Source organism: Leptonychotes weddellii, chromosome 12, assembly GCF_054177405.1.
Source record: "Leptonychotes weddellii isolate Sample4059 chromosome 12, ASM5417740v2, whole genome shotgun sequence".
Classification (NCBI taxonomy): domain Eukaryota; kingdom Metazoa; phylum Chordata; class Mammalia; order Carnivora; family Phocidae; genus Leptonychotes; species Leptonychotes weddellii.
This window is the reverse complement of record NC_138380.1, coordinates 26,577,697-26,603,353: the sequence shown is the minus strand read 5'-3', so window position 1 is coordinate 26,603,353 and position 25,657 is coordinate 26,577,697. Positions and strand designations below refer to the sequence as shown.

The 25,657-nt window shown below is 39.6% G+C and overlaps 1 protein-coding gene across 6 annotated transcripts in view; it reads left to right on the top strand.

The window, feature by feature from the left end:
• Positions 1-25,657, top strand: part of CPED1 (cadherin like and PC-esterase domain containing 1) — a 254,947-nt gene that overhangs the window by 13,139 nt on the left and 216,151 nt on the right. For 4 of the 6 annotated variants that reach the window (XR_014139160.1, XM_081800193.1, XM_081800190.1 and 1 more), the window contains exon 2: positions 14,369-14,552. The exons of the other annotated variants lie outside the window; for them this stretch is intronic. Coding sequence is in view for 3 of the 4 variants with exons in the window: in XM_081800193.1 (XP_081656319.1) it covers positions 14,369-14,552 (184 nt within the window). In the remaining variant the exon portion in view is untranslated. The remainder of the gene's footprint in view (positions 1-14,368; positions 14,553-25,657) is intronic. 6 annotated transcript variants of the gene reach the window in all.

Genomic DNA, 25,657 nt, shown 5'->3' with positions numbered 1-25,657 from the left:
GCAATTATTGATTGGCTAAAGCTTAAAGCCTAGTTGGCTGTTTTTGATTGGTTGTCCTTAGGTTTTGATTTGCTAAGCTTGAGGCATTTACAGGCTTAGATTTTGGTTTGCTTTCCTAGACCACCTCACATTATAGCCACTTCAGTCTAATAACCTCAGTGTTCAATTAATTTAACACATCCCAAAGGATAATGTCATGAAAATATTCTCACCGCACTTGGCATCTCTTGAGGGAAAAGAATGCATATAGGCAACATAAATGTGAGTACGGGGAATACTCCTTCTTTCATTAAAAAGTTATAGTATAATGTGCTACACAAATGTCAAGTTATGCAGTTATGTTTCAGAATGTTACTAGGAGTCCAAAATTGCACTGTCACAGTTGAGTTTCCTCTTGATGTTTCACTGTTTCTTTAACAAGCAATAGAAAGTATAATAGTATTCCAATAGTTTCAGCCCTAAGCCTAGTTCTTCCCCGGTGGAAAATCTAGCATTAATTTAGCCAAGTGCACAAATGCTTCAGGAGAAATGGAACAGGAAATTAACTTTTTTGTAGCAGTGCAGGAACTATCTGACCTTAGCAAAGTATCAACCAGAAAGTCGACTTTCATATTGAGCAGTAAACTTTCCCTATTAGACACACCCAGAGGGCAGAAGTGATTTCAAGTGGGTTTTCCCTTACTCCTCTCTTTATTATTAACTTTCTCTCTCTCTTTTGAGTAAACACTGAAAACATTAATAACCCATCTGAAGCTTCCTACACACAAGCTAAACCTACTTGTCCAAATATTTCAGGGCTACATAAGCTATTTTAAAAAGTGGATGATTTGGGGCAGAGTTAATTTTCTTTTTTGTGGAGGAGAAGATAAAAATGAGGGAAAAGCAGGTAAGCTGATTATTTTTCTTTTAAAGAGACAATAGTTAAAGTAATATGTCTGCTTTAAACAAACTTGTTTGCTGGAGAACAGATAAAATGTATTTGTGAAAATATATTCTGTCAGAAATATAAACTTTAGGAAGCTAGAACTGTCTCCTGTCTTTAATATAAAATAATGACATTTTAAAAGGAAGCCCCTTTTCTGTGTTATAAATGGGAGAATGTCTCATCCCCCAATGATGTACACATGATCCTAAGCACAATTCTTAGGAAAATCCTGAAAAAGTGACCAAGAATTTTTAATAATGTAACTACTTCCTGTGAAGTCTAGCATTTATTTTTTTAAGATTTATTTATTTACTTGAGAGAGAGAGAGAAAAAAAAAAGTAGAGAGAGAGAGAGAGAGCATGGGGTGGGGGGCAGAAGGAGAGAGAGAATCCTCAAGCAGACTCCCCACTGACTGTGGAACTTGACATGGGACTTGGGGCTCAAACCCAGGACCTCGAGATCATGACCTGAGTTGAAATCAAGAGTCAGATGCCTAACTGACTGAGCTACCCAGGTGCCCCAGTGAAGGCTAGCATTTAAACAAAACCTTCTAATAAATTACTGGCAGCTGGATCAAGGTGGGGGATCAAATTGAGACAATGCCTGGCACATGAGTTGAATGAATGGATGAATGCAATCTAGTAAAATTCATGCTGTGTGTCCAGTGTAGGGCTTCCCATGGTGGCCTGTGGTCCTTAAATTTTTCTTTTGTACTTTCAGTTGATTTTTAAACTCTGGTCTCCCCTGACAACCCATCCAGGTCTTCTTCAATCTATAAGATGTCCTCACTTTCCTGAAAAGACCAAAGCAATTTGTTACACAAGACGAGATGGTTCTTCTTTAGGTCTGGCCTATAAGATCTTGTGCTGGACCATTTAACATGAGTGGGACCAGGGGAGACTAGGTGGAGGCTTCTAGAGGGGAAGCATGGAAAAGAGGGTTCTTAGTTCTCCATGGGACTGGGAAAGTATTACCCAGGGTAGTCCCCAAGGAGAGCCAAGGCTGTATGTTAGAACTGGCTAGTGGGCTGAAGGGATAAGATGAGGAGACTATGGAGCACGAACAGCCACAAGGGTGTTCAGAGCAAGCAAGAAAACAGAATGAGAGCCAAGGCATAAATGTATGCTTTACGGAAACTTCATGTACAAACTTGGTTTAAAGCAGAATGTTTTTTCATGTGGAGTGTGGTGACTGAATATTTAACACTTGTTTCTCTATTCATCTTAACACTTTGTTCCCCACGTGGGTAGGATGAGGCAGGGTTTCTCTGCGTTCGTGAGGTACGTGCCTCTATCCTGTGGCCTTTCATTTTAACAAGAACTACAGCTGACCCTTGCTGTCCTGGAGATGCAGGGGCACCTGCAGGGCGTATGTTCGTTTTCCATCCTTCACCATCTGTGCAGTTCATGGGGACCCTGGATTTCTGGGGAGAATCTGCAAAAATTGGTTGCTACAGGGATGTGAGTGCTGAGGGGGAAAGACAGGAGCCAGAGATTCTATCTGCATGGGATTAACAATATTAGACACTTACCTGAAGTGGGTTTAGGCACCTGTCCTCCTCTCCTGGGAGGTTTGAATGTGGTGGCTGGGTAGACAGTGGATGGAGAATCTTCATCCCCAACTCAGTGCCTGAACTCTGCCCTTACATCTGGCAGATATTTTTTTAAGGCTGGACTCTCTGTGCCGAGTGGGGCATGTTCCCTCTGGTGCTGAAAGAGATTCTAGGTTGGCCAGCACATGTCGTCTTGTGATTGCCTGCTGCGGAAGCCTGGGGCCCGTATGTGTGCTGTGTTGAAATGCAGCGAGGACTGCAGGGCTAGGAGGACTGTCGAGATCATAAACTGGGCTCTGGAGGGTGCTGGGCGGGTTAGCAGCAAGCCTTGTAGCAGGGAGGGGGGCGGGGCGGGGAGAATGAAGAAGGAAATGAAGAATGCAAATGAGGAGCTCAGGAATTTAATAGGTGAATGCTAGGGAAGATCCTAAAACTAGACAATGGCGACCATTATCTTCTAAGCCATAAAGAGGGAATGTAACGGGCTAAAGAACTTTTTATATCCTTATTGTGAATTTATTTATAGAGTGTTCTAACAAAGTATAAAATTAAATCATATTTAGTTATACAATTAACATTACTGCCTAATTTTTATCTAGCACCCAAATCTAAAAAGTATGTCCATTTTATATATGGTATCAATGGCTGTATTTTTTTATGATACATTTGCTCTAACATTCTGTTTTTGTAAAAGAATAGTAGAAATGATGATCGATTATTTTTAAATGTGTTAATGCCCCTAATATATAAGCACCACCTTATCCTATTCCACTTGTAATTTGACAGAACCCCTGTGAAATCACATGATTGGAATGTTTAAGGGTTTTTTTTGTTAAATTCATTACACAAAGAGGCCCTAAGACTGATGTAGCTCTGACGCCCTGGCGACCTAAGCCTGTAAATGCCTCAAGGTTAGGAACTCAAAATGCTAAGGACAACCAGTCACAAAAAAACAAGCTGTAGCCAATCAAATAATTTCCATTCTTTGCTTCCACACTTTCTCTGTATAAGTCTTTCCCCTGGCTCCTATGGGCGGAGCACACCTAACCACTTCAGGTTTGGCGCTGCCAGATTGGAATGGATTTTTGCTCAAATGAACTCAAAATGTTAAATATGCCTCAGTTTATCTTTTAACAATTTAAAATATTTTAATTTGTCAAGAGGTTCTTTTATGCAATAACTTCTTTAAGAGATATTTAATGCATCTTACTTTATGGGGGCTGTATATTTTCAACTGCTTTTTATCTTCACCGAATCTCCTTTGATCCTTACACTAGCATGAGAAGATGGAAGGCTGGTGCTTATTTGCAGATGAGGAAATTGAAGTACATCAAGTAGAGCTTACGTGGCATCAGCAGATAATGAATGGAGGGTGGGAAGTAGAGGGTAAACCCAGGATTTAGAAGGCCTTGGGGAGTTGGCTGGCAAAGACTCAAACTGAGATTCGGAGTCTCTGGCATCTATAAAAATGTTTGGTAGATTATATGATGCTTAGGTATCCGTACTGCTGTAATGACCCCAGTGCTCTTTCCTGTCTGTTACGTTGCTTTTGTAGGAACTTGCTATTTTAAGACTGAATTGCTGAATTAACTCGTTGTTTGGGCACGGGGGTGGGGGGGGAGAGAGATTTGCTGTTATTTTAACATTTTTCAAAAGAACAAGGTCTCCCGTTGTTTTCTGCTTGGTGTTTCACAATTGTGGATTGTCGATTTTATATTTTCTTCATTACGGATGTCCTTCAACTGCTGCTGACACCGTGGTAAGATTCAGGGGGCTAGAGAATATTTACTCTAAAACCTGCAGACATGATCAGGGCTTGAGGGTTGGGAAGAAAGTAACTTCCTTCTCTTAAACTCTATGTGCTTGTCTGATTAAGGGGGGACTGAGAAGTGGGAAGAGTATAGAGACAGGAAAGCAGAAGGAAGGAGAAGAGACAAAGGAAGAACAGTTGGGAGTGGTTTTTATTTGATCCAAAATAGGAAGCAAAATCGAATGTGCCCAAAGAAAAAGCAACCTTCGTTCTCTCCAGATCTCATTTAAAGCTTTATCTTATGCTTAAAGATATCTCCAAGGACGCTATCCTGAGCACCATCTCCGGGCCATCTCTGTGTTTTTGTAATCTCAGCTGGGTCTTTGTTATGTCTGTAAAGTTACAGCAAACAGTAAACTGAAGACCCACAGCTGTGCATCGTGGGTGGCGCCTCCACCAAGGCGGAGCCTTGAATTAGTTGGAGGAAAAGCCTCCAGAGGGGGCTGAAAAAGATGCTTCTTATGACTTCCAAAACAGATAAGAAAGAGAAAAAAGAGAAAGTGGGAGGAGCAGAAAGGGGACTCAAAGTTCCTCCACGTTGGCTGAAATGGCTGAGCCGTCAGTGGGGGAGAATTTGCTAGCCAACTACAGCTGCAAGGCATGAAGGGGAAACATCTCGGGAGGAGACACTGGACACGGGCTCGAGGAGACATCACTGTTCTTGTGTTCTTGGTTTCATTTTTAATTTCACTCTGTCTCCAAGATTCCTGCTACATGTGAGGGTCAGCCTGGGGAAGGAGTGAGCGGCAAACTCACTTTCAGCTGCAGCCGGCATGCCTGTGCATTCTCTGGAGTCTGAAGAACGAGAAGCTCTTCAGTCTGCCTTCTCTCTTCTGTCTTTCCACTTGCCCTCCACTAGTCTCTCCTCCTGCCCCCAACTACACAAGCTCTACACTGTGTGCCCCGTTTAGAAAGGCACGGTGTTGTTCCAGGTTGTGAGTGAGGAGACTGGGCATCAAACATTCAGACAACCTAGGAATTCTCAGGGTCAACCTTCAGATTTTAGAGATGTGGTGGGAAGTCTTTACTGATCAACAAAAATCATTATATATATCCCTGAAGTCTCAGTATTGCAGATGTTCCAGTGGATTAAGGCAATATGATGTTATTTATCATTCAGTATTTTCTAGCTTAGGATGGTCAGATCAGGGTCTGTCCTGCTGTTCTCTTCCATTTTCCTCTTTTGTTCCCGCTCTTCTTCTAATATGTCAGGCTTATAGCCTCTCTCTCTGCTTACTTAACACCTTCATGGCAAATCCTTTCTTCTAGAAGGTTTTCATCCTCTATATATCACCTCTCTCTTAGTAATACACATTGTGATTTGACAGTCCTGTTGCTGCTTCTCCTTGCTCTTTCTACCCCAAACCAGGCTCCACAGTGCAGTACTTACTGTCCCTTTCGTCCCAGTGCACTTCTGATGCTCCCCCGATGTGATTAGGTGTCTTCTTAGGACAGGTCTCTTGTCTCTCTTACAGCGTGATTGCCCAGGTCATGGAGTACTTACATTTTTTAAAAAACTTTTCTGTGTTATGGGAGTGATGGCCTATAGTTCTTAGGAAATCTTGTGATTTAGGAAGTAAAAGTCTGGCCTTCTAGACTTCTCTCAGGATACCCATCCATCCAGAAAACAAAATAAAACAAGAAAACACCCTCCCAGTTTTCCTCCTTTGTCTCTCCCCTGCTATGACTTTTAGTAAAAGGAATTGAAGTTCATCGAGGTTGTCCCTAGGTAGAAAGCCCAGCATAAAATTGTCAACTTTTAAATTCTCTACTACTCATGAGGTTTTGGTTTCCAACTAGCTACTTAAAAAGATAATGAGTAATGTTGTATTACCTTCACTTTTCTCCTCATTGCCAGTTATTTCTTATTGCGTCCATGAGCATATTTACCATTCACAGTAGAAAGTACCTATGGTGCTGACCTTCGAGAACTTCCTCTTTTAATTTCTCTGCCCACCTTTTCCCTCCCTCTAAGAATGTTCTTTCTTCTCTCATTTTCTTTCACAAGCAACGTTCATAACACATACAAGAGGGGCGCCTGGGTGGCTCAGTCGTTAAGCGTCTGCCTTCGGCTCAGGTCATGATCCCGGGGTCCTGGGATCGAGCCCCACATCGGGCTCCCTGCTCCACGGGAAGCCTGCTTCTTCCTCTCCCACTCCCCCTGCTTGTGTTCCCTCTCTAGCTGTCTCTCTCTCTCTCTGTCAAATAAATAAATAAAACCTTAAAAAAAAAAAAAAAAACCACATACAAGTAACAGCATCTAAAAGAGCTCCAGGGTTGTTCTTTAACACTTTACCCAGACCAGAGATTTTATCTCTGCAGGGACTTACCTTGCATTAGATTTCATTCACTGTTTATTGCTCCGCCCACTAAAAAGTGAGCTCAGTGAGGGATAGAGCTTTGTCAGGTTCTTCACTGTTACATTGCTCAGAGCCTAGCACCATGCCTGTCATATAGAAAGTGTTCAAAAATATTAAAGAGGTAAGTGAGTGAATGAATAAATATTGCGAAAGAGCCAAGGGGGAGGGGATATGAAGGATCCAGGAGAAGGAGAAAAGATGGATTAAGTTCTCAGGGATTTGAGGGTAGAAATTGGAAGGAGGTTTGTTGCCTGGAAGAAAGGGGGATATAGAATCCAGAGAATAAACAGAGTGATTAGCCGTGGATGAGAAGAGGACAGGTTTCTTCTATGGAAGTCAGCAGAAAAGGGGAAATGTTAGTTGTGCTGATAGGCTATGGGTTTGCCAAAACAGAGGTTATTTAACCCAGTGTGTTTCCTTCTAATAGTGCTAATTACCTCTGTGAGTGGGAGGCCATTATCTATAGAAATAAGAAGGTAGCTGGAGAATGGGAAAATTAGTCACTATGGAGAATGTGTGAGAGAGAATTGACCAGGGAAGTATAGCTGGATGGTCTGGGGACCCCGAAGATTGAACTGGTTTTGCCAACCAGAATCTGTCCATCCAGGCACTTTTCTTCAGAGCTCTCAACAACCCAGCCCAGGTGCAGGACAGGCAGGCTACTGAGATCTCTGGGTCTCAGTTTCTGCAGCACTCTAATCCTCCCGATTTTCCTGGCATGTCGTAATTTATTATAACTAGTTGTTTACATCTGCTTTCCTTGATGGGCTGTCAGCTCTGTGGGACCAGGGACGTGTCTGTCTTTTCAACCACTGTGTGCCCAGCTCTTACTTGCTTGAAGCTCTACCGTGTGAATGATGCAAGTGCAGTGGAACAAGGGAATTTAATATACTGGGTAGGGAGTTATTGGAGTGTTGGGCCATGGAATCTGAACTGCAGAGAAAGAAGGTAAAAAAAGAGCTAGGAGAAAGTTGGCATTCCCAACACTGATGTGTTGGGAATAAATGAGAAAAGATGGAAATACATGAATGCTATCAGAGAATGGAGTATCTCCTTTTATAATTTCAGAGGTGGGGGTGTTTTGGGGACCACAAAGTCCAAGATGTAGTCGTTGGAGTGGGTGGTTGTAGCAAAGAGCAGGAGAGAGTCATTAGGGATGAAAAAGTCATAGATATTTTATGGCTTGAGATGCAAATATCGAAGCTTTCACTGAGATTTTTCTAGTTGATGTTTCCACCAGATAGTAAAATAAACACATGTTTACAGATAATGAACTCATACTTTGCATTCATGCATTCACTCATTTGCTCATTCATTCATCCATTCCCTCTTACTTAGAACCTGATCGTAAGCTGTAAGTACAATGACTGAAGCAGACACATCTAGGCTTCCATGAAACATACAAATTTGTGTAAGAGGCAAATATTAAACAAGTAATATATAACTATAAGTTGTGAAGAGTGCCAAAGGGAAAGATAGATTGAGAAATAGGTGGTGATGGATTTGGGGAATAGCTATTTAAGTGGGTGCCATTTCATCAAAGCTGTATTGGGAATACATTTTTTGTATTGAAATTTTATCGTTTTTGTTTTTCTATTATTGTTTAAAACTTACATAGAGGCACAGATGAGCAAACTTGCCTTTCATTGGTTGTTCATGGGTTACAGTAGCCCCAAGGTGCAGTTTGGGAGTGCAATCAGAAGGTGCTCATCGTCATGGAGTAGGTCTGAGAAGTATGTGTTCCTTCCATGATGGGCTTGAGATCCAGTTTAATCAGTTGTGAGATAAAGGCAGAGGTTAACTAAAGATTCATTTGGGTGAGGAACGTTGTCATGAGGCTGTGGTTCCTAAACTGTCCTGTAATTACAAAAAAATTTTAAGTGGAAAATGTGTAGCATATGCATCTGAGAAAACTCCATGTTATTTCTTGAATTCTCTAAAGTAAGTACAGATTTCACCGTTGGGTAAAAAAAAAAAATCCTATTTTATTCTTATAATGGAAAAATTAAAACATAATTCACTATGATAGACTCAACAATATTTCTAAAATGTCAAAGATCTAGACCAGCAAGGCAATTTGACTTTTAGTTATATATAACACACATCCAAGGTCACATATGGGTCAAATACAAATATGATTTGTATTTGAGCATCAAAATGTGTCATAAATACATGGCTACTTTAATAAATCTAGAAAACATTTCTCTGTCATGTGAAAAAAAATCCAAGTTTTATTTTTCATCCTTACTATATTTTAAAGAGCTATAGTTCCTGCTTTTGTGGTAAGTCTTGGTTGAAGATTTTTTAATACTGTAAGTAACTGAGAAATAAAATTTTATAATATAGCTCTTTATTTGATTTTTCTACTGCAAATTCATTACTTTGCTCAAACATTTAATCTTATTTTTGTCATTCTTGCTACTATTTGAAATTCTGCTGAAATAAGTTTCTTAATACAAATGTTCACCACTTTCTATTTATAACCAAGACTTACACATGTTGAAAAAAAGATGTTTGTATTCCTCCATTCAAAGACTATATATTATGTGCCCCTTAGTGCCCAGTAGTAGTCTTAGGTTGGGGAAAGAAAAGTGAACAAAATAGACAAAATATATGGTTTCATTTACCCCCTTTTACGGTGTGGGGAGACAGACAATAAACATAATATAAATTATATGTTTGCATTAAAAGTTGATGAGTTGGGTGCCTGGGTGGCTCAGTTGGTTAAGCATCTGCCTTCGGCTCAGGTCATGATCCCAGGGTCCTGGAATTGAGTCCTGTGTCAAGCTCCCTGCTCAAGTGGGGAGTCTGCTTCTCCCTCTCCCTCTGCCCCACCCCCCTCCTCGTGTGCTCTCTCCCTCTCTCTCAAATAAATAAATAAAATCTTTAAAAAAAAGGTGATGAGTCATCTAGAGAAAAACATGTATCAAGATATATGGAAACATATAGTTTATTGCAGAAATGCTTTTTATGACAGAGGCCAAACTGTAGTAATTGTAAAGCTTATAGAATTCTTTTTTTTTTTTTTTAATATTTATTTAGAGAGAGAGAGTGCAGGGAGGAGGGGCAGAGGGTGAGGGAGAGAGAGTCCCAGGAAGACTCCATGCTGAGCATGGAGCCCAACGCAGGGCTCGATCTTAAAACCCTGAGGTCAGGGCCTGAGCTGAAACCAAGAGTCAGATGCTGAACTGATTGCACCACTCAGGCGCCCCCTAATGCTTATAGAATTTTTAATGGAAAATCAGAGTTACAATATATTATTATTCAATTTTATTAATAATTGATATCATTTATTGATGGAACACTTTGTTGGACACTTTCATATAGCAAACTAATTTAATTCCCCATACAACTTCATGAGGTAGAATTTGTTACTTCAGCTATACATATGAGAAAACTCTGATGTAGAGAGATAAAACAACTCTCCCCCATGGATGAAGCAAGAAAGTGGCAGAGTCAGAATTCAAATCCAGATTTCGGATCCCTGGTCTTCCTCTGTTCTTCGTCCACATTGCTGCATCTAACACTTCAGGTTGTTTATTACAACATTCTGTCTTTTGCTTTATCTAATGTGGTATAAAAGTTTCAGATTTTGAAGTCTTTCCAATAAAAATAGTAAGTGTTCAGCTTTTTAAGATTTATTTATTTGAGAGAGAGAGTGTGAGAGTGCAAATGCGGGGTGGAGGGGAGAAGGGGAGGGACAGCGAGAGAATCTTAAACAGACTCCCAGATGTGCACGGAGCCCCGATGTGGGGCTCCATCTCATGACCCAGAGATCACAACCCTGAGATCATGACCTGAGCTGAAATCAAAAGTCGAATGCTTAACTGACTGTGCCACCCAGGCTCCCCAAAAGTGTTCAGTTTTAAAATAACTTTCATAGGGGCACCTGGGTGGTAAAGTCAGTTAAGTGTCCTACTCTTTATTTCTGCTCAGGTTGTGATCTCAGGGTCATGATCTCCAGGTCAAGAGATCGAGCCCCATGTCGGGCTCCATGACGAGCATGGAGTCTGCTTAAGACTCTTTCTCCCTCGGGTGCCTGGGTGGCTCAGTTGGTTAAGCGACTGCCTTCGGCTCAGGTCATGATCCTGGAGTCCCTGGATCGAGTCCCGCATCAGGCTCCCTGCTCGGCAGGGAGTCTGCTTCTCCCTCTGACCCTCCCCCTTCTCATGTGCTCTCTCTCATTCTCTCTCTCAAATAAATAAATAAAATCTTTAAAAAAAAAAAAAAAGACTCTTTCTCCCTCTCGCTCTGCCCCTTCCCCCCCTCAAATAAATCAATAAATCTTTTTAAAAATTAAAATAACTTTCATATAGTCTGCAAAGTGATTTCTGAGGGACAATTTTTCAGCTCTTTCTAGAAGAAGGGAGAGAGAGAAGTGACTTGGGAGTTCAGAATGTTAACATCCAGTAACACTCATTCTTTCCTAAGGGCTTCTCTTCAGGGCTGTGAGTCTCAAGTTAAGTTGTTGTAGTGATGGCCAGGTTAAATTCTTCCACTAAAAATATATCTTTAGAATTGTAGGAGTAATCAAGAGCTCTCATTTCCCAAAGTGCTGCTTCTAGCATTTGATAATCCCACATTTATTGGTGCGGTTGACATAATTATTCACGTAGATTTTATTTCACATATGCAGTGTGTGCACCTGTTGTTGGACCAGTTAAAAGTGTTCTTTCCCCTTGGTCTTGGGCCATTTGCTGATACAGTGTGTTATAAATATGACAAGGACAGGAGCAGTTTGTATTACAGGATAATACAACATAATTTGACCGACAAGCTCACTTCCCATTATTCCTGTAGTCTGAGATGCAAGTTAAAACGTCAGTCTATGTTGTAAAGGTCATTAGAAAATATGGCCAGTAATTTTACTTTATTTACAATATGCTCTATGTAAGATACACTGGTAAGAGCTACTGGCTGGTGGGGGGGAGGGTTGGGGGGAGGAGGGATGTGTCTTTCAAAATAATAATAACGTAAAGTTTGAAAATACACTGTCCTCATGTGAAATCACTGCTCTACTTGAGCCAGCTGTAATAGAGAGGAGCATCCTGTGATTACGAAAGAAAAGAATGTGAGAAGGGAATTCTGGCACTGTGCATTTCGCCTGAGTGACACTGATATATTTGGAAGCATCTGTCTTCCCTTGCACCTAGATGCATGTTTGTTTATTTTGGCCTCCTGTAGGCTGCTAGTCCCTCTAAGTCCTGTGTACAGAGGCTCAACCTGTTTTTGACTTCACAGACTCTTTCTTATAAGTTTACTGTGACAAACGATGATATTGGCTGGGAAATCATGTCCCAGTCTGCAATTAAATTTTTGAGTTTAAAAAGTTTCCTTAACAATCAATCAATCAATCATTTCATTATCAATAAAACACAGTATCCTTTAACAAGGGAAAATATCTAATTAATCATGCTTGCCCAAAGTGCCACACAGGGGAGGTATGATTAGCTAGTGTTCTATTCCTTTCTATTAAATCCATCACACACATGTTAAACGCCTATGTTACCATGTGCCAGGCAGAGCTTAGACTCAGAAAGAGTTTTCTGACTCTTTGCTCTTTATATTATTATTTAAAAAACACATATATAGGGGTGCCTGGGTGACTCAGTCAGCTAAGTGTCTAACTCTTGGTTTTGGCTGAGGTCATAATCTCAGGGTCCTGAGATCGCACCTCGAATTGGGCTCCCTGCTTGGTGGGGAGTCTGCTTGAGATTCTCGCCTTCTGCCCCTCTCCCCATTTACGTGTGCACTCTGTCTCTCTCTCAAGTAAATAAATAAATCTTTAAAAAACCCATATATAGGGGCGCCTGGGTGGCTCAGTCAGTTAGGCATCTGCCTTCGGCTCAGGTCATGATCTCAGGGTCCTGGGATCGAGCCCCACGTGAGGCTTTCTGCTCTGCAGGGAGTCTGCTTCTCCCTCTCCCACTCCCTCTGTGTTTTCCCTCTCTCTCTCAAATAAATAAAATCTTAAAAAAAAAAAACCCACATATGTAGTATTTCCCATATACCAGGCACAGTTCTAAGCCATTCACAGATAGTAACTCTTTAGTCCTCACTGCACCCGTAGGAGGAAGGTATTGTCCAAGGTCACACAAAGAGTGCTGGTGGAACCAGAGGATTCAAAGCCAGCAGTATCTCCAGAGTTTGTGTTCTCCTGCATGGCACTCTGCTTTGTCTATTCATTTACAGATGGCAATAATTTGTATGCAATGAAAACTAGGATATGGTTCCTGACCTCAGAGGGTTTATAATCGAAATCTGTTTCTTCTTTCTTTCCACCCATATCTTCAAAGATCTTGATAGAGCACTGTGGCTCATTAATTTTGTAGATATCTTCATTTATTAAAGATGTACTATGCGTACATGTGTACTGCCTGTTAAGGAGCTCACATCAGGGAGAGATGCACACTTCCTTTCATAAGTGCTAATGGAAGGGTGTATTTCAATGAAAACTTTCCAAAAGAGGTGATGTTTGATTTGGAGCTAGTCAGATGGACGAACGGAGAGAGAGAAGAAGGAATTTTAGGTAGAAGGCACAGGGGGATGTGTATGAAAGAACAGGGTGGGATCAGGAATGGGAATAATTAAGATTGTGGTATGACCAGAGAAGAAAGACAGGGTTTAAGTTTGAATGGCCTTGTGTTCTTTGATGAAGATTTGGAATAGATTCTATCAGTAATGGGAAGTAATGAAGAAATTTAAGTAGTGAAAAGACATGGTCCATATATTTTAGATCTATAAAGTGGACGGTTTGATTCAGAGGTACCCCTGTAAATTATTTGGATTCCCAGTTTCGTTTTTTTATCTCTTTTCCCTCATCATCCTCCCCCAACTCCTTTGTCTCCTCTCTTTGGCCTCCCAGTTTTTGCTCTAACCCCCATCCGATCTCATCACTCTTGGTAACAAAAAAATGTCTGCTTTATTAAGGTTTAATCTCAAGTTTTCAGGAAAATACCCAATGTCGGCTATTATACTGTATAATGAACTCAAATATCAGCATTCTTTCTACTTGTCAATTGGAAAATTCCTTTTGTTAGTGGAATTTCAAACATCGGTGTGAGAAAGAATTTATTTGGAGGAGCAATAAACTATGGAAGGAAGAACCTGAAATTATGATACTCTTCTTCGCGGACAGGGAGCCACCCTGCCACACTGAGGTGTATTCCAATTTTGCTGCATCATGATTGAGCAGCATTATGTATCTCCAAAGAGCTTGGAGCTTGCTTCTCAGCTCTCCCCATTCCTGAACATGTCCTGCTAGCACAAAATCCATCCTTTCTGAGTCGGTTTCCTCTCTTGTGTTTACCTAAAAAGCACTGTTAGAAGATAATGCATCTGCAAATATTTTATACAAGCACAATGCAGATGAAAGGCATTGGTATTAATTTATATTTTCAGCTAGAGTTGAGCTCTGTATTTCTATGTGATAGTATTCCTCTAGGACCTCTATATTTTAATGGCCTAAAATTTTCATCTCTGTAATAGTGAGAAAAATTCAGTTCACCTTCAGTTCTTGCATATGAGGTCGCCTTTGTCCTTGCCAGCCTTTCAGAGAGTCTGTCTTTCATTTCCAGAGAAAAACTGACAGGATAACTTTTTGAATGGCCCTTGATTTGCATTAATGATGTCCTTCAAGGACAGTGTGCTACTTCCTCCTCTTGAATTTTTATGTCTCCTTTCTTTCTTGTTTTTGTTTTGTTTTGTTTTGTTTTCTTTAGATGGAGAAATCAATAGAGACACACTTTGGCAGCCATGACAGAAGGGCCATACTCTACAGGCCTCCTTCCTTCAGCAAAACAGAGCTTCAGCTCCACCAGCACATTCTCACTCAGCATCGCTATATGGTTGTCATCGCTGAAGAAAGGCTCGGTGCTGGCCTTGGGCTGGGGCTGCTAGAAAAAGGTCAGAATAAGAAGTAAATACCCAAGTTGCTTGATATGTAATGTGAAACACTTTCTAGAGTGTGCTACATTCTTTCCCTAAAGAAATTTATAAAAACAAATTTTTACCCATGATCAACTTTCTTGCATCAAAGAAAACTTGGCTCCTTTTTTTTTTTTTCTTTTTGGCTTCCTCTCAATTTTTCTTTAGCTATATTTCTTTATTCCTGAAATTATTTTGTTTATATTTTTGTAGCATTTTGGAGTTGCATAGTTCATATTTAAATGCTACATAAAAAATGTTTATGTTTATGAGCCTGAATACATGTTCTGCCCAGCACCAAACTGCTCCATATTTTAAGAAAATTGCCACTTCATCTGACTGCAAGTAGAATGTGCTGGAAATTGTTTCGAGAAGCCAGCTTAAATGTGATTCACAGATTGGCTCTAAAATGCGAAAGAAGTATGGATATTTATCACACAAACTATTACTAGTCAGGTACTTTTATTTCTGTCATTTGAAGTGAGAAATAAAAGACAAGTTTTTAAACAAGGTATTTGAAAAGAAAGTTGAGGAGATGATGAGGGTCAGAAAGGGCAGTAGCAATAACAGCTAACATTTCCCGAGCAGATACACTCCATCTTGCTCTTTCAAGAACTAGCTGATGCCACTGAATGAATGAGGTGAGGGGAACAGTTAGCTACCATTCCCCTTCACCATGTTCACCTTTCGCCGCACTGGCTGTGAAGGTGCAAGCTGCTAAGCTAGCAAAGCTGTTGGAGGATAGGGCCCAAAAAGATACACTTCGATGAAAACAAAGGTTCTAAAAACCTGCCGAGTATGAGCCATGAGGACTGGTCTTCAGGAACACCATTTGCTGGGCCCTGTCCCCTAGGAGTCCTATGGTAATCTAGAGCGCTGGGCTTCTGGAAGCAAATGAGAAAAACCAAAGGGCAGGTGAAAGCTCTGGAATATCAAAGAGGGCTGAAAATGAATTTTAGAAACTGCATTGTGCTTGGCTCTATTAAGAAGGACCAATTGAGAGTTCTGGAGCATCCATAAATGGTATTGTCAGAAAAACCATTTATCCGTGTTAAGGAAAGATATAAAATGTTGAGTCTCCCTCTCATCCCATAAAGCATCTTAGCCCATCCCTGCAGTAGGTGATTTTGTACCCACCACCTGCATGCTGGGAGCTGTGCACCTGCAGGCGTGCACAGCTCCGGCCGTGATGACACACCGCTGGGTCCAAAACTGCTGTGTTCTTCTGCCTCCCTGAAGCTGCTCCTGACTGTGCAGGGGCACAAGGTGGGTTCTCCGTGCATTTCAACTTCAGTTCAGTTCCAATCTTCAATTCTCTCCAGTTGCAATTCAGAAGGACTACGTCTGATCTCTCCCTTAATGTCCTTGGGTCAGTTTTACGCGGAGGATGACTTTGCATCTTCCAAATATCAAGAAGAGTGCAAAGACAGCCCGAAGGCAATAAACTCTGGCAGCCAAAGCAGCTGCTGGGCCCAGCATAAGATAACGAGATGGGTGTCACCAGACTTTGTCAGTGTAAATGCTGATTTGGCTCACTTACCCCATATTCCCTCAGCTTGTAAAACATCCACTTCCTCATTCTTTCTTGGTTTCTTCGACTCCGTCTAATAAGATATTATTCCTGGATAAGGCCTCAAGAAGGGTAGCAATTTCATGAGTATGCAAAATTGACTTTTGGTTTTTCATCCAATTTTATAGTTTTCACTGTGAGGGTAACCTCAAATACCTGAAATAAAAAAGTTCTGTGACCATAATCTAACATTTCCTTGATTTTCTAACATGTAGGAAAAAAATCACTTTTTTATTGCAGTTTATTTTCCATGGCCACAGATTTAATCTCTAAATTGTGTTTGCATTGAGCACTCACTATAAAAATATTTTCTAAAGGTTTGATTCTTGTCAAATTCGTTTTTCTTTTGTTTCCCATATTCACCTCATGCTTACTTTACCATATGTACGGCAGCAGAAAGTATGATGCTATATTTGCGCATTTAAACTTAATTTCTCCATGGTGAGCATCTTGGGGGAAATGGAAGCAATTCAGAATGATCGGGAGACCTACCCCTCCTGTCTTTAACTTTGCTGTTGCAGCTTCTGCTCTCTGCTAAACTGAAATTTGAAGCTACTACATTAAAAAAAAAAAAAATAGGTACTAACACAGATGTTACTAAGTGCCCAGGAGCAGATTTGAGACATTTATAAAATACATGCTTGGTTGGAGGAAAATAAATACAAAATAATATTTTCCTATTCTACCTATCCATTTTACCTGCTTTTCTCTCCTCTTCTGATCTGACCCCAATCAGTTCTGCTGACCTCTTTCTATGCCATCGTTTGAAGCACTGGCGGCCTCTTTCCAGCCTGGAGCTACTTTTTTTTTTCTTTTTTAAACTTTTAAGGCCAGAAATGGATAAAAATCGAAAAAATAAAAGGGTCATAGCCAGGCAACATTCCACTATTATTAAGGATAATCTGTTTTTGTAGAATAACATTTGGGCTTTATATTTTATTAAGCTTTCCTACTACTTATTTAGTAAACATTCCTTGAAAGGAAAAGTAAACAGTCTCAAGTTCTAAGTTAGAATGTGGGCATTATGGTTTTTTTCCCTGGTTAATTCCATTCTAGTGATATAACAGAAGTCTGTGACTCTATCCCGAAAGACAGTAGGGCTGCGGGTATGCAACTTTAGGCAAGTTAGGTTCTTTGAGCTCTGGTTCTCTTATCTGTTGAAGGCAATAATGATATTGCTTCATGATAGTATGTGGTGAGAATTTAGTCACTTTGTCCACCCCATCAGAGTTCTGGGAGGAGACGACGTAAAGCCCAGCCACTATTTTTTGATTCAATAGTCTGGGAGTGAGGCCCAGAAGTTTATATGTTAAAAACAGACACATATGATTCTGATATATATCCCACTGGGGCACACTATCCTAAGGGATATACTGCTGGTTCAAGACATAGCAATCTCTAGACTTAATCCTGGGAATAAAACAATACAAAAGTCTGCTTGCTATAATGCCATTGTACTACTTAAGTATTAACCGTATAGGTATTTACAAGCATTTAATCTTTAGGCTGATTTTGAAAACAGTAAGAGGACAATTGTCTTTACAGATGTAGGCCTATAAAACTTAGCAGCACGTAAGACATATACTTTATCGTCCTTCAGTCTCCTGCTTTGGAAAAATATATCTTATGTCCCTGCATTTGTAAGAACATATAATTCTCTAAAGGAAAAGAGAGAAGCACCCACCAATCATTGCCCTTCACTACTTAGTAATCAGTGATTTAGTCCATGGAATAGTATAGTAGCCTAAAAGAAAGCAGATGTTTTCCGAAAGATCTTAACCTATTCCCATGGTAACATTCAAGTAGTATGTCGTCCGTGAGACCCTGTCTCAGTAGGTTGTATCATTGGATCAGAGTTATTTCTGTATACTTGAAGAGTAGTGCATATTTATCAGTTTTCTCTTCACTTCTGAATACACCTTGCACTTCTAAATTAAATGTATTATATAGTCCCTGTGAAAAACAAATGCCAACTCGCTACAGAATTGGTCATTCTTATGGTTTCAAATTGCTCTTGTTTTTGTAACGTGGGGGTTTTACATGGAATGTTTTTTTGAAGAAACACAAAAAGTGGAAGACCATATCGATTTTCTCGCCACGGTTTGGCAAACGATGGCCCGCTGGCCAAATGTGGCCTGTTTTTGTCAACAAAGTTTTATTGGAATGTAGCCACACATTTGTTTCCATACTGTCTTTGGCTGCTTTGTTTTGCCACAGCTGAATTGAGTAGTTGTAACAGAAATGGTATGGCTCTTATGGACTAAACATTTATTGGTCCCTTAACAGAAAAAGTTTGCTGACCCATGTCGCTAGATTAATACTGTGTCATCTGATCCCATCCCAAGCTGATGGTTAAACTCTAGGACTGAGATAGTTTAGTTTTGTAACTTATACCAAACCTCATTCAAAAAGGATTTGATGGTTTACAATAAAACATATAATAATAACATTACTAAAATGGAAATAGAAAGTTAGGGCTCAGTCAGGATGTTCCTCTTAGTTACCATAATTGAAGCTTAATTTTGGCTTGAGCCTGCAAATACCGAGAGCAACAAGGAAAAGAATGGAAATTTTACTCTCAGAAAGAAGGGAACATGAAGTTCCTACCCCTAACCACCCACATGCCCAAGTAGTATATTTAAAACACGTTTCTTGAAGGGATTATTAAGAAAACAAACCTAAGTTATGTAATGGGTCAGGAGGCAGATGAAGTGGATGTCATATCTTAGTTCATACAGCAACCTTCCAACAGGAGCTGAGAGTATAACATTACAGCATGGTATGACAAAGGCATTTCTAGGAAGGGCTAGAGTTAATATGGTGATAGCATTTATCGATATTTGTATTGATATTAAACTTGATACATTGTGTTCTGGAGAATGCCATTTTAAATAATGTTGCTTCATGGTTTTTTCCCTCCCTAATAAGGACACTGTAATTTATCCAGCTGTGTTCTTGGGAAGCACTATTAAAAGATATAGTTAATAGAGCGAGAGATACAGATCACTACTTAATGTTGTGGAAAATATATTAGAGAAGAAAAAACCTATTTCCTTCCCTGCTTATAATTTAATAGTTTTCTATCCTCCTATATTTTTATTTACATTCACTTTCACTTTCGAAAATGTCCAACACATCCATGTACAATTTGAAATTTAGTTTAATTTTGAAGGTTTATTTATAATGGCTACTTGCCAAAAGCTGTTTCTGGGGTTTGTATGGAAAAGAAGCAACTACTACAGATCAAGCTTAACTCTTGTGATGGAAAGCATATTTCAGGGTTTTTTTTCTTTAGTTTATTTGTATTCAAGAAGAACCTATAAGGAAGTTGAGATTTAAATTACCCATAAGTAAGAAGAGCTTAACCACAGTAATTGCTTTCTTGGGGAGGTAGTAGACTGTGGTAATTAAAAAGAATTAAGTTTGGAGTAAGATCAAACCTGGGTTGAGTTCTAGTGTTACCTTTAATGGTTATATAACCTTCGACAAGTTACTTAACCTCTCAAAGCCCTAGTTTTCTCTGGGAATTGATTGTTTTGGATTGTTCTATGAATGCCACATTATGGGCACTCCAGGAATGGGAGATAATATCATTACTTCTGTCAAGAACTAATTCCAGAGAGGAGATTATGGAGATTCCTTTCTGGGGAGGTACACTTAAAATGGGTTCTATATGAAGAACATAGGGGTGCTGCTAATAGATATTTTGTAATAAATGAACTTGATAGGTGATTTCAAGGCCCTCTTTATCAACCTACATGTTCCCATTGAAAGGCCTGGGTTTTAAACCCTCCTGAAATTCCAACACATAGTCTCCTGGACCATTCCCTTGGGAAAGACCCCTCATTAAGAAAAAAATCTATAAGTTCCTTGAGGTCAGGGACCATGTCTGTTCGTCTTATCACTTAAAACCATGCCCTCCACCTAGAGGCACACAATAAATATTTATTGAATACAACTGAATAAATGAAGATAACATAGTGTACCAATATTTGAGCCCCCCCCTTTTTTTTAATTTGACAGAGAGACAGCAAGAGAGGGAACACAAACAGGGGGAGTGGGAGAGGGAGAAGCAGGCTTCCCGTGGAGCAGGGAGCGCGACGTGGGGCTCGCTCGATCCCAGGACCCTGGATCATAACCTGAGCCGAAGGCAGACACTTAATGACTGAGCCACCCAGGTGCCCCAATATTTGAGCCCCTTAAATAGTGAAGTACCTCAGAGAATTCACATTGAAACTTAATTGATAAGCCTTCCATTTTTATGTAACTTTATAGGTACACTGATATTCTACCTATGCTCAGATCTGTTCTTATATAAAGGTAATTCAACTACAACTATGGTAGTATATAGGGCTGATATTACCTGTTGGGGCTTTTAATGCTTGTGTCCATTTTTCAGAGTTCTTTTCTTCTTTTGCTTTTAAGACTCCTCTGTCACATTTACCAATGTTACTGTCTGTTGATTTTGGAGGAGGATGGATGAGTTTAGTTCTAGGCATATTTAGTCTCAGGTGCCTTGAGCTTTTCATCTGAATGCATTTACCAAAAACTGAAGAAAACAGAGAGGCCAGGGCAGGAGATGAGAATTTGTGAGTTATCTGCCTAGCGGTGATGACTGATTCACTGAGGGTTTAATATCCCATAAAACAATGAAACACATAGCATTACCTAACAAAATGCTGTCCAATAAAGGACACGTGAAAGTAAGCATATAGCTTTTGTGGCTTGTGGACATAGAAAGCATTTAGGGTCAAGCACCCATCTTGTGATTTAGGTCCCATTTGTGTCCTTTACAGTACGCTCTTTACTTCTTTGCTTAGCACAGTGTAAAATATTCATCTCTATGTTCTTCCTGTCCCTTGCTTTGGAAAAATGTATCATATGACCCAGGGATTTTATAACATGCACCTTCTCTACAGAAAAAGATAGAATCACCATCAAATTATTCTCTTTCAAATCATCCAGGTCCTATTTAGTAAATCATTGTTTTAGTTCATAGAATGGAGTAGGGGCCTAAGAGAGAATAAATATTTTCCAAAAGTTTTTAACTTGCTCCCAGGGTAGAGTCTAAGTAATATATGGTCTAAGAGACTCTGACACATAGTATATTTTATCACTGGGTGAGAATTATTTACGTATACTTGAAGAGGGCTTATTTCTGCAGTTGCAGCTGAAACCAGCTCTGCAGCAGGCACAAGAAAATGGATGGTTCCAATTGCAAACAGTGTTTCTGGGAGGCCCTGGAAGTAGTTGGACCAATATTTTTGTGCCCCCACTGTTTAACGGGACACTTGGGTACAAGATTTATTTGTAGTAACCCTAGAAGGCATAACCAGGACCAATTTAAGGATGAACATTTTATCAGAGTTACCCAGCAGTGGAACTGCCCATCTCAGAACCTAGGAGGTGTTGTTGGCATGGCATCAAGTCAGGGGTGCTCCCGACTTTATAACTCAGGAGAATGAGTAAAATCACCACCCAAGTCTTTTTCAGGTCGGCACTATAACATTTGTATGCACAGAATGAGGGAAAGTAAGACAAGGTTTTAAACCTCATCATTCTAAGGATTCCTTTTCTTTAGTCTTTTTAGTCTCACGTCCAAGGGCGGAAGAGAGGAATGGTGAGCAAAGGAGTGGAGAAGCATTGGTCTGGAGGCAAAATCCAGGGTGATTCCCCTTTGGCTAGTAGTGCATGTTGATAGCAGATGCTTCTACTGATCCTTTAAAACAGCCTAATGAACTCCTCTTCTTCTCTTTCCTTCCTGTCTACAGCCTCACACCAGCACCCCTGCTGCTTCCCTGAGTTTAATATGCTCTATGATTACTTAGCAGGAAGACGAAAGAGTAAAGGTCACATTTAAAAGGCACAGTGTGTTTTGCCTTGTCAGTATTTCACCAAGAACGCCTTTGACATACGTTTTTTATTATGCAAGGAATAGCTTTTGGGTGATATCAGAAGTGCTTCTGTGCCTTTAGTTAATCAAACTGGGGAGAAAAAAAAAGGAAGTTGAATCAAAGAAACTTACTGGTCTGCACCCATTCTATTTTATTGTAGTATGACAGGCGGTAATTGTGTGTTCAGGTTTATTGTTATTTTCCTCCATGCTTATAGAATTACTGATATATTTACGACCAAACAGAATTTGTTCTTTAATTGGCACACTAGGGCTCAAGGAATGTTTATTTAACCTTAACTCAGTTGAGTTGTTTATACTACAGAGACCCGAGTTCAATTTACTTTAGTTTTTGAAAAAAGCTTTCTTATTTATAAAAGTTGAGCTTCAAGTGACCTCCCCATTCTGATGTTTCCTTTACCCTCCACTGTGCAAAGAGAACAAAAAGCCAGTGTCTCATTTTTACTCCAAAGAAACTAAACTGCTTCCTTAAGTGGGTTAGTTCTTACCATTGAAAATGGTAACCAGATGTTTACTGAAATCCCCAGCATTACTCATTCAAGCCTAGCTTCCTTCTAATCGTTTGATCTTTTTAAGTTTCATAGAAACCAGATTGGGTATTTAAGTTTTCCAAAGCTGGGAAATGTTTAATATAGCTTTGAAGATACTTTCTCTGAACTCTTTCTTTAAATGCCCTTTCTGCTACTTTTATTTTTTTTTTAAGTTACAGCATTAATCTTTTTCTATTTAACCATATTACAAATAACATATTATACTATTGTTTGGCTTAGTGTGAAGGGAAAAAATCTTGCGGGTTTTTTTCCCTTGGCAGATACATATGGTTGCTTTTGTAGAACAACAAAAACTACATGTCACCTAGTTTTGACTCAGTTACAAAATTAATAGCCAAATTCAGTGGTCGGTTAAAATATTTCATTTCAGACTCCAGGTAACATGGATTCCCTCTGATCTTTTTAGATCAGTGGTTCTCAAACTTGGCTGTCCATGGAAATCCTCTGAAGAGCTTTAAACTCCTGCTTCCTAGTTTCTAGGTCCAGATGTTCTGATTTAATGGATCTAGAGTTTAAAATCTCCAGGTGATTCTAAAGCACAGGTAAATTTGAGAACTTTGGTTGATGTTCTATGTTGTTTTCATCTCAAATTAATTTTTATAAGTACAGTTGGCCTTTAAACAACACAGATTTGAACCATGTGGGTCCACTTATACACGGATTTCTTACAGAACAGTCCTATAAATGTATTTGCTCTTCCTTATGACTTTCTTAATAATATTTCTTTTCTCCAGCTTGCATTATTATAACAATACAGCATATAATACTTGGAACATACAAAATATGTGTTAGTTGACTATTCGTGTTATTGGTAAGGCTTTCGGTCAACAGTAGGTAATGAGTAGTTAAGTTTTGGGGGAGTTGAAAATTTTATACAGATTTTCTACTCTACAGGAGTTGGTATCCCCTCACCCCTGCATTGTTCAAGGGTCAACTGTAATTTATTTCATGTCATTGTTCTTTTCATATTTCTTTAGAGTTAAAGACTTTTTTTTCTTTCAGAAATTAGACATTTTGTTTGGTTTTGCCATAGACTAAACTATGCTTCGAATGACAGATTTAATTTGTAAAAATAAATAATATTCATATTATATTTAGATTAAGGAAAGACTCCAGGAAAGAAAAACAAACTGTTTCATATGGAACTTTTCAAGTGATGACAGAGTGTGTGGATTGACTACAGGGAGTTTGGGGACTCCAGATATGGTGTGTTTACTATACTAGTTGTATTATCAGATTTAGATGCTTGAAATATTTTAAACGTTTCCCTCAATTTGGGAGGAGTTTGGGAGCATCTAACCACATTTTTGAGACTGCCTCTTCATTTTTTACCACTTTTGCTTTCTACTCTCCATTTTATAATTATTGTAAACCTCCCCAATCACTTCCCTTTGAGACTTGACTTTTCCCCTGGAGAATTAATTAACTAATTAGTTAATCATTATTCATTAATATTTCCCTTTGGATATTCTCTATGATTTTTCATCTTCCTTTTAGCTAAAGTTGCTTCTTCCTAACAGCATCTCTTTGTGGATGTCTAGACTACAGTTTGGGAAACCAAGACTCAAGAAAAAGTAATCTCTCTCTGATTAAGCCTCAATAATCTGACTCCCCCCCCTTAAAATAATTTTTTTTTCAGAATTTACCAAGAAACTCCTTTTTGTTACAAAACATAGTCACTGTATTTATGATTGTATTAGTTTTGGTATGAGAGCAGATTTGAGCCTGAGTAGAATATCAGTGTTCTTCCAAAAGTTATGTAAAAATTTTTTAAAAACTGAAATTAAGCTTTAATGCGAGGCAATTTCTCAATTTCCTTAATCTTACTTAGCAGTGATTCCCAAACTTGGTAAAATGTGTGAATCAGTGGAATAAACACCTGTCCTAGCAATGTCTAGGTCCCACTGGGGCTAGAATTTTCTTACAAACTCTTTTCTCCCTTAACTTCCTTAATGCTGCCCTCTCCTGCTTCTCCAACCCTTCTGACCCTTCTTCTCTATGATCTTCCTCCAAATATGGACATTCTCCAAGACATTTATCTGCAGTCTTCTTTTTTTCCCCTATCTTGATATTTCCTCAAGATATTTTTCTACTCTGCAGGTTCAATAATCTCCTCTGGAGAACAAATTGGTGGCAGCCAGAAGGGGGAGAGGGGACTAGGCAAAATGGTTGAAGGTGGCCACAAGGTACCCACTCCCAGTTAGAAATAAGTTCTGGGGGGCGCCTGGGTGGCTCAGTTGGTTAAGTGTCTGTGTCTTCGGCACGGGTCATGATCTCAGGGTCCTGGGATAGAGTCCTGCGTCGGGCTCCTTGCTCAGCAGGGAGCCAGCTTCTCCCTCTCCCTCTGCCCCTCCCCCCACTTGTGTGCTCTCTCTCTCAAATAAATAAATAAATTCTTTTTTTAAAAGATTTTATTTATTTGACAGAGAGAGACACAGCGAGAGAGGGAACACAAGCAGAGGGAGTGGGAGAGGGAGAAGCAGGCTTTCCGCTGAGCGGGGAGCCCGATGCAGGGCTCAATCCCAGAACCCTGAGATCATGACCTGAGCTGAAGGCAGACGCTTAACAACTGAGCCACCCAGGCGCCCCTAAATAAATTCTTTAAAAAAAAAATAAGTTCTAGGGATGCCATGTACAGCATGGTGACTATAGTTAATAACACTATTTTATGTTTGAAGTTGCTAAGAGAGTAAATGGTAAAAGTTCTCCACACACACACACACACACACACACACAAATTTGTAACTGTGTGATGATGAATGTTAACTAGACTTACTGTGGTGGTCATTTTACAATATATGCATATATTGAATCATTAAGTAGTGCACCTGCATCTAATATAATGTTATATGCAATTATATCTCACTAAAAAAATCTCCTCTGTAGATATAACCTCTGCATAATGTTGAATCTTAATCTGTCTTCTGTAGGCAGAGTTTTTAGAGAGTCTTGATTTTCAAGTACCTGATAGATGTTTTGGATTTGTGTGTCCCACTGTCTCAACATGTAGCAAACTACACTTGTCATCTTCCACCCCAGTAACGTCTGT